The 10,351-nt window shown below is 31.1% G+C and overlaps 1 protein-coding gene across 1 annotated transcript; it reads right to left on the bottom strand.

The window, feature by feature from the left end:
- Positions 1–415: 415 nt before the first annotated feature.
- On the bottom strand, positions 416–9,944 carry LOC134725948 (heat shock 70 kDa protein 12A-like). The gene is made up of 10 exons (XM_063590266.1): positions 9,825–9,944; positions 9,325–9,375; positions 8,148–8,223; positions 7,456–7,535; positions 6,682–6,757; positions 5,479–5,590; positions 3,814–4,099; positions 3,248–3,466; positions 2,378–2,531; positions 416–1,692 (listed from the first exon to the last, which is right to left on the bottom strand). The coding sequence occupies exons 1-10, from the start codon at positions 9,939–9,941 to the stop codon at positions 668–670; spliced, it is 2,196 nt and encodes a 731-aa protein (XP_063446336.1). The 5' UTR covers positions 9,942–9,944; the 3' UTR covers positions 416–667.
- Between the last annotated feature and the right edge of the window lie 407 nt (positions 9,945–10,351).

Here is a 10,351-nt window from a genome sequence, read left to right as displayed (position 1 = left end):
TTTGGCGTACTAAATTATAATCCAGGTTTACAGTTGATTGTCTTTTCCTTCCCCGGCGTGACTATATAGTGTCGTCTATCTTTCAGTTTGTTCACTTAGATTTGTTATTCACCATTTGTATCGTATGTGCTTTTCTTACTCAAGTTAATTGAAAGGGCATTTGAAAATATGTACTAGTACACAAGGCATTACACACATTTAATTTTTGGTTCATTTTAAAAGAAGATGATTTATTGAAGATAAATGCATATGAGCTAACTAAAAGATCAATCCTTAGGGAGTGTACATGGATCCGCTGTACCCTTGCAATCAATCAAGGGGTGCGTCTAGATTGGCGGAATCTCGAGTACATACAATGACTATTTTAAACAGTGTAATCGCATTTACTAATGCAAGAAAAACGGTATTTGTAAAATGTTTTATTAGATAATACACTGGTTATAATTTCAGTCCATCACAATAGTTTTAGGAAAAGAACTCCCAGATTGTAGATTACATTTAGAAACAGTAATATACGGTTTCAATGCATTACGGAGAATAATAAATTGGTTATCTATAGTATTATAACGAGACAATTATATACACTTAATGAAATGAGCTAATTAATTTCATACACATCTGTTATCATCTTTACATTGCAACAAACCCTCATGATTTTAATAGTTTCTCATTCTAAGAATCTACATATTCCAGCAAAACATCTACCAGTGGTATAATCTCTCGCTACAGCTTTAAACTCTGTCCCATCACAGGACATACCCACTTTAAGCATGGTGTCGTCATTTATGTTTGACATTTTTATACGTATTGTTCCTATTTTTCTACAGTGAGCATCAGAAACAACTTTCGGTGGAATATTGCTGTCTGATGCATACACCTCAATTATCACCTTCTCTTGTCCAGAACTGACAGGAACATCATACTCAGCGATGACGTCATTTACTTTAATTGGGTCTAATTTCTTAATAAAAGCGAGAAACTCTGGTTCAGTATCTGTTTGTTCCGCAAGTGATCCATTAAACGACTCGACAAGGTCAAGTTCAGAATTGATTGCAATTCCGTAGTGATATCGTGCTAATCTTCTTGCAATTGGTGTATTCATGTGACCCATTATAACAGCCCCCTTTATCACAGTCGTTTCCGGGTCAGGTGGGTATATTATTTTCAGATCTGAAAACATATCTTTAAGGGTTTTCTGTAATATAGTGCACGACGAGTACCCACCAACCATTATAAGACTAGATACATCTTCTGTTTCCTTTTTGCCTAGCAAATCTTTTATATTTTTACAAAGTGTATCGATACATTCTTTGAATATGGCGTTTACCAATTTCTTTTCGATTTGCAATCTACCTTTCACCATTTTAACAGAATCTTTATTTTTGTCATAAACAAGTTCAGCATTCAATTTGGTAGCTTCTTCAAGCAAAGAATCAGGAACTTCGACATAGAATCGTTCATCAAAGTCATAACTTTTCTTCTCTTCTTCTACTGCACGAATCATTTGTAAATAATCGTCTCCATGTTCTTTCTTAAAGTTTTGGACTACAGCATTGCCAAAAAAATCATAGATTACGATCCATATTTTATGATTGATCATATTTCCTCCCCAAGGTCCACCGGAAGCGTTGTAGATCTCTTTAAGTTGTCCAGATTCTAAAACTTCATTAGCAGTTATATCCACTGCTCCACCTATATAATATATAAGGTTATTTTGTTTTCCTTTTTATTTGCAGTTATTTTTATTGCATATCATCTTATTTTAATTCATTTCCTATCAAGAGATTTTCTGACCTCCATTGTCGACATAAAGAAAAAATGTAGAATTATTCATGTCTCACCATCATGTCATTGCATTTGATACTTGTCATTAAAACTTAAGCATTCATCAATCAATCAAATATGTGTCCTTTTAAACTCACAATGATTTTGCATAGGATAGGACATACTGAGTTAAAGCCTTCCACATATATTTGCCTAACAAGTTAGCTTAGAAACGTTTGTTATGTATTTGTAATAAAGATAGAAATAAATTGGCGGATTCATAAGATGATGTGAGAAAAACAACAGCTAAGTTTGGATAGGATTTCATCTTTTCTTCAAAAGTAAATGTTTTTTATCAAAGAATAGAGCTTTTTGAGATCTTTCAAAGAGAGATAACTATTGAAACAAGTCATTCAATAATATAAGATTTTAATCGAAAACAAGTTGTTTCACATAAATATGCTTTGCAATAAATTTAAGAAACTTTTAGCGACCATTTCATTAAAATAAAAAAAAAAGATGTATTTTTGAGGCCTCTTTTTTTTCAACAGAACATTTCAAAATATCTAATAAAACGATATCAAAGTTTTTTGGTTGGAATTGATAACAATACCTCCTAGATCAACAATGAGAAATCTTGATCCCGTTGCAAACACGTGCGTTCCCTTGGTTCCCTTCAATTTTTTGTCTGTTTCTAAACATTTACAACAAATTGCAGCCGCTTCTGGTTCTAATACTAGTGTAATGCTCTTTCTATCAATGCCACTCTGAAAAATATACATATTCGATTTTTACCTGAATTAATCCACAAGGATATACTCAAAATGATTGATCCCAATGATAAACGAATATTTCAGCATTGAACCGATGTCATTCTTTACCTCCGCGCGGGTATGTTTGATGTATCCGAACAAACGTATATCAGTGTAGATTATATACAGTGAACTTACGTGATGTACAGTATGGGTGTCCTTTTACCGATTGTAAAATTGATGTAGTGTGTAAATTCGACACATGTTAAGCATGAAACGATTACTCTATCGAAGTACCCTGTCTCGTCCTTTCAGTGTTTTGGTTTTTACTTTGGTTTGTGTAATGAATTTTTGGGACATCGGTTTTCCACAGTTTCCTTGAATTTTTGTGGGAAGAAGTCATGTTGGATTTGTCTTAATATACAAATAACTATGTGAATTTCATATGGTGATTTTATTTCGATGTTACATTGGTAAATTTCGTTAAATACTTATACAAAGTAAAAATATATACAAGATCTTGCCTAGTTTTTTTTGTTTCTTTCAAACAATTTTCTGAAATATCTGAATTTTTTCACCCAAGATCATCAAAAATGAGTGTAAATTCATAACAAAAGGTAAAAAAGACAGAACAGAACAAAATAACACTATTTATCCTTAATACTTGCCAGGAGAATTGAATATATACATGTATGCAAACATGATAGAATGAAAAACAAAAGTTTTAATACCTCTTCTGCTGCTTCGAGCATAAATTGTCTGGCTGATTCATTCCACATTGCTGGACATGTTAACACCCATCGGATATCGTATTCTTTTAAAGAACTATCTTTGTCAAAAATGTTCTCCACTACCATATTATGTATGTACTCGATACATAGTGCAAACACATAATCGGCTTTCATTGACTTTCCACCTAAGTCTTTAAACTTCAACAGTTTTGACAAACTCTGAAAGTACATAGCCACATTCTTATGAACAAACAAAACCGCTAGCATAAGGTTTGGTCTTCTGTGACTTCTTAGGTTTTAAACCATTTATAAAAAAGGTAAAATCACAAAAATACTGACTCCTAGGATGATTCAAAACAGAAAGTCCCTATAAAGAACAATGAAACAATAATGGATAAAATCGACAAAAAGTATTGTTTGGTCAAAAATATTTTCGAAAATACAATTAAATCGACGAAAACTTAGAAAAAGTTGGCATTCCACAGACTTAAATTTTTATAACTTTATTTCAGAATTACTATCAAATTTCGAGTATCGTGTATAGAAGACATGCAAGTCAATATTACCTTATTATTATAAAGCTGCATTTTGAAATTTCGAAATAGATACCAATCGTTCGCTCCATCCGGGTCCTCTTTTTGTAACTGTGTTAATTTCTCTTCTGCTTTTGATCCGAATGAGTCAAACTGACCTTCCTGATTTAGCAGTAGAATAGTTGGTTCTTTATGACTTTCATCAATTGTCACGACATGTATATCCAATGGATCTTTTTTGAACTCAGATTTAAATGAAAATGCACAGCATGTATAACTAGACCCAAAATCAATTGCAGCAACGACTTGAAAATTTCTCCTAAGCAAATTAAAAATAAGATGCAAAATTATTATACACTGAAAAACGTTACATTCCAATATTAAATCCTTTTCTAATCATGATTAGGACTTATCAAGATATTCTCATATCAATTGCATGATTAAAATGTAAGGGGAAATATGAAATTTCAGAAAAATGCTTTTAGAATATGCCTTCTTCTTCTATGCATTTAAAAAATCTTACTGATTCATATAGTCAAACACATTATGAACACTTTAAATGTTGAACAAAGAAAATTATATAATTAAATAATGGTTGAAAAAGAATCCCTCAATTATTTAAATTTGTTTTAAAATGATTCAACTTTGACTGCTCCTGCTTGATTTCCATAGATAGTTTTCTACATAAGCCACAATCTGAATCTCCTTATGGATATCTCAACTTCCAGTACATAAAGTGTCATGTACCACATTAAATAGTTTAATAATTATGTCCAAATTCTAACTACATATAGCATTTTGAAGATAATTTGATAAATGTATAGTAAAATTGATTTAAAATTTTGGAACAGTTCAAATTTTTTTATAGAAAAAGTTCACACTTCTCATCATTTATTTTCATAATTAAAAAACACGAATATGAATGATCATTTTCTAGTAAAAGAAATACATATATAAGCTACATACATGCCTTCAAAGCAGTAAAAAAAAGAAGAAAAAACAGAGTCGCTTGTCTTATCTCATATTGAAATTGCTCTGGTTGTCTTTCAATTTTTCTAATTATATAATGTGTTTTGTTGATATGCTTTTTTCTGTTTCTTTGAAACATCCCGTTATTGTGTTATTGTGCTATTGCATTTTTTTGTATTCTTGTCTATCTTTTTGTGCTAATGTGCTTTGTCTGTATGCCTTTTTGTGTTTCTTTCGTACATATTTTTTTGTTTTTATAGTGATTAAGATTTTTACACATGTTGACTGCTGTATCCCTATTGTTGTCATTTTATCTGTTATGTATGTTTGTTTTGTTCACACATCATTATCAAAATAATGGAATTTGATGTTACGTCATACAAGTGAGAGGTTTAGCTAGCTATAACCAGGTTCAGTCCACCATTTTCAGAAAATGCCTGTACCAAGTCAGGAATATCATAGTTGTTATCCATTCATTTGAAGTGATTGAGCTTTTAATTTAGCCATTTGAAGAAGAAATTTTAAATTTTCTTCTGAGTTCAGTATTTTTGTAATTTGACTGTTTTCCATACTTTTACTATTTTTGCAAAATGATCTTTGATTTCTCCCTACGAATGCTTCATGTGAAGTCTTTATGTTGACAAATACCACAATTTTGAAATAACATAGCAGATTTTATTACACCCGAACAAATGATACTTTAGACATTTCCATTTTACATATGTGTACCTCTTGCTGTCAATCATTAGCCTACGGAATTGTGCTGTAACTTGTTCTTGTGACATTATAGTTTTGACAACTCCTTTCAACGACGTAAATCTTCTTTCGAAATTAGTTTCCTCTGAAAAATACTTTGTTTTAACTTAAAATGACTTGTTAATTTCCACGTTAAAACAAAGATTACCAAACAGATTCACACTTGTATGTTAATGAATCTATTGTTCAAATGAATTAATCTTTACCATAACGTAAAGCAATATATTTTAACATTTAGAACTAGTTATATTGTAAAATATTTAGCAGTATATATCATAACACTATAGCAGCACTTAACGAAGCATTTACATTGATAAATTAGAAAGAAAAAGCATAACAGAAGGAAATTACTTTCTGCAATCTATTGAAACAAATGTCTGAAAAATAAATATGCCAATGAAACAAGTAATGCAAGAAATATCATGCTCACATTTCTAGCAGCATAACAGATTATATTCTAAATGACAGCTGAATCAAAAGTAACGACATTTTCCTGTTTCAACATCAAATGCCATTCTACTTACCTACAGGTCTGACTAAACAGAAGCTTAGCCGTTTTGGAAATTGATGAGCAGAGTGGTAGATGGAAAACTAAATAGATAAACTCTATAATTAAATTGTGGGTTTCCAAAGAAAAGAGGAGTGTAGAATATTGATGAAATATACTGTCCCGGAACTTAAAGAATGGCACAGCAAAGATGTAAATTGAATACTTTTAAAGAATTGCATTATTCAGTTGTTTCAACTTGAACTTTTTTATTAGCAAGGAGGGTCACAGAAATCCTTACACACCAATTACAAGCATAATATCATTCAATTATCTGTTAATATTTAAAGGGAAAACAAAACTAAAAATATAATATAAATTATATAATATAAAGTTAACTTCAAATCAGTGAAATCATGTTTCAAGTAAGTATTTTTCGTGTATTTTTATTACTTTGAGTGTCCTAATTATTAGTACATTTTTCGATATTTTTGTATTGTGCTTACTTTTTGATAGAAACGTTATAAAATATATCGTTGTTGTGCAGAAGTATGTCCAACTCATATTGCATTTGTCCATTTTGATTGAAGCCTTGATTATTGGAAAGAATGATGGGGAATACATGCATTACTGCATAACATTATTCTAGCAACTACTTCTATACTTTTGTAAAAAGTTAAATAAAATACCTTGAGTAACAACCTCCTTATTCTCTTCATTATCCTGTACCGAATCTGTTTCGTCCTTCTCTTCGTTCCCTTCCTCCTTTGATAAATACAATTAATTTCATTTTAACATATAATCTACACTAAATAGCTTGGGATTTACAACTATTTCGTTTCCGAATATAATATATATATTTTGGTTAAACAATTAATTTTAATACCCCACGTGTCAGTTTATGTGCATGTCTGTTTGTCCATTTGTCCGACCACAGGCAATTGTCTCAGAGTTTTTTTTATTTCTGATACAAGTGCCTGTGTGTCCGACGTCACCTTGGTGTTGTTATTTGAAATCAAATGCATAGCTGGGGTATCTTTGTCACCATAAGCTCTGATTAGATTAAAGCTGTTTCCTTATGCTGAAAAACTAAAGGTTTGGTTGACTTGCTTGCTTTGTTTGTATAAATTTTTGCTTAAGCATTTTTATTAAGATTGATATCTTCTATCAATAGATACTAAGGCGGGGCCGAAGCTTTTATACATTATAACTATAAAGGTTTATGTTGGAAGTTCAGCAATGTATACAAGTTGAAACACATGCTTGTCTATTGATTGCAGATGTCAATCTTAATAAAAATGTTAAGCAAACATTTATACAAACAAAGCAAGCAAGCTAACCAAACCTTTCCCTTGTTGCATTAGGATAACAGCTTTGATAATAAGAAAAATCTTAAATAAACAGCACAGACTAATATACGTCCCACAAAAAAATGGTAGTGAAACTACTGGTTAGAAACTTACATCTGACAGATCATCTCTTGCTCCTGATTTGATTTCTTCAATGACAGCTATCCACTGGTCAGCTTCTTCTTCATTCTCGGCTTTTAAATTGAAATAATTTGAGACTGAGTATAGTTTAATATACATGTAACAATGACAGAACATGCTTTTAAATGTATTTGAAGGAGGAGGATCTTTAACATCAAGATACAATTCTTTAATTTACATTGTGTTTTCACTTTTTTTAATATCGTATTCATTAAGTATGAAACTTTACTGAATTTATTGATTTATTTGTTATGTGTCTCACATTCATTTTCATTCAGTCCATACATATTTAAAAAAAAAAAATCAAATAAGACATTTCTGTGAAGTTGTAGAAATGGACAAAGGATGGATAACTTGGACTGGTAGTGAAAAAGTTTATTTCAGGTAGCGATAGACAATTAGCTGTGGAAAACAACACCGACAGGTTCCCAAAAGAATTGACGCAATACATCGTTCGTGTGCAGATATTGATAGAGTATGTAACTCTCCTAACACGAGGCATCTAATTCATCATTCCTTTTCCAACAAGACCTATTTTGGTATGCAACAACACATTGTTTTTTTCTCTCCAACATTTACAATATCCACAAGAGAAAAGAAATGATATGTATTCACGATATATAAACATGTGATCACGTATATTTTGCTGAGTAAAAGTAACTTACCTCTAAAACTGAACTTCTGTCCTTCGTTTGAAATCACTTTAAATCGTTTTTCATCTTTCCTTTCTATTTCTGCAAACTTAAAACAGTACCAAAATGTTTCACAATGAATCAATTTACAACACGGTATTCTGATAATTATGATATTACTATCTTTAACTAAAGATGTTATAAGTGAGGGCCCTCATGGGGTTTTTGATTATGTGATTACTTGGCCGTTTTTTTTAATGATTATTTGATTATTAAGCCAAATATTTCATGATTATTTGATTACCTAGGACTGTAGTTTTAGTTTATGATTATTTGATTACTAAAGATAAGCAAATATTTAATGATTATGTGATTATATTGGCAAAAAAATGGTGATTATGTGATTACTAGGACCCCCCCATGCGGGGCCTCATAAGTTCATTATGACTAAAACAAATTTTCAAAAAGACTCACTTGATACTACCGGTCTTGATACCATATCATATCATATACAAGACACTACTAATACGAACTGTTCAACATTGTATATGTACACGAAAAAAACATACATAGTAGTAAATCTACAAATCATATTAATCTGTTAAAAAGTATAATGAAATGTAAAACTATTTAAATATAGAGTAGATCGGTTAGATATGAAACGTCATATGAAGCACTCGAGGAAATACAAAGGTACATTTGGAAATCAAACTGTGCATAACATATATAACGGTGTACATATTCGGTATGTGTCTCTTTAGTTCGGGAGCGCAAAGATACATTTAGTGCAGTCTTTTATATACTTCTAGTCAAGCGTTTGACACAACAAATCACGCTTTTAAATGATCAAATTTGTTTATTCTAGTACAAAAGTAAGTAGGTCAGTCATATTTTGGCATCATTAACTCACCGCTGTCGTTAGTGTTGAATTGGAATGATAACAGCTTACGACTTACGAACACTGAAAAAATGTTATTTCTGATAAACCTCAATATAACAACTAGATGACGACAAGTCAATTGAACAAGGGGGAAGTTAGTGTACTCGACTACCAATGAGGAGCTTGCACTTTCGGCTCATAACTAGACTATAAGTTTGAATGGTCATGAAAATAAAGAGATTACCATATAGTGAAATGCAAAACCAAATCCGTCTTACATTTTTTTTTTTTAACACATATTAAATTATGTTCCGCTTCGAAGGTACTTACTGATAATTTTATCTGTCCCCTCGGTGGTTCTGTTATGTCCTCCGGTTCTGTCTAAATATATAAAGGATAACTTTCTTGAGAAAAAAGGGCATGAGTTGAATATATTTTAAAACATATTTTCACACTCACGTATATTTGAAATATTTTCTAAGCGAAAATCATATAACTTAACAAGACGATTGCTTTTCTATATATCATGTTTAAGTTCTGTTCATCTTCCAACCTATCCTGTAATTAGAAAAAAGGTCAAATTTGCCTTTTTATTACCTATGGACATAACTTTATTGGCGAATTCTTCAACACCGACACTGCCTTGATATAAGAAATAAACTTACTCGACCATTGAGACTTCGAGATCAGTTGAGAGGTTTAAGTATTTTTCACATGTGTCCTTGTTAGATTGAACTGACGTGATAGTGTCAATTTTAGACAAACTAACGATTTAAAATGCACATTTTAAGCTTAAAGACCTCTAAGACGGTATAGATATTTCTCTTTACCTCGTAGTACTTTAGACAGCCGTCATTAGTGAGGATCACCCATCTGTGTTGGTATCCACGGAATAGTGACGTCCATTTCTTCAAAGTTCCGTTCATCTTACTTATGTATAAATTCATGTAAAATCATAAAAATACTGAACTCCTAGGGAAATTCAAAACGGAAAGTCCCTATTCAAATGGCTAAATCAAATGATAAAAAACACCAAAACGAATGGACAACAACTGTCATGTTCCTGACTTGGTATGCTTAAAATAAAAGTAAAGAAATATAAAATGTGCCATAAATGAATAGTTTACATTGATTTTTTCTTAACAGCGTTAAATGGAAGAACCTAACAATCACAAAACGATCAAATCCTCAAAAAAGGAGTGTTGAGTATAAACAAGTATCGTAAACAATAAGAAATTATAATTCCAATTAAACAATTTATCATTTCTATTTTGATTTTTATACTCACATTGGTCGCTCATGTGCTATTTAACATACAGATAAACGGATCATGCAACATAAAATGCATAATTTGACT

Source organism: Mytilus trossulus, chromosome 7, assembly GCF_036588685.1.
Source record: "Mytilus trossulus isolate FHL-02 chromosome 7, PNRI_Mtr1.1.1.hap1, whole genome shotgun sequence".
Taxonomy (NCBI): Eukaryota; Metazoa; Mollusca; class Bivalvia; order Mytilida; family Mytilidae; genus Mytilus; species Mytilus trossulus.
The sequence above is the reverse complement of the archived record's forward strand: the minus strand, read 5'-3'. Positions and strand labels throughout refer to the sequence as shown.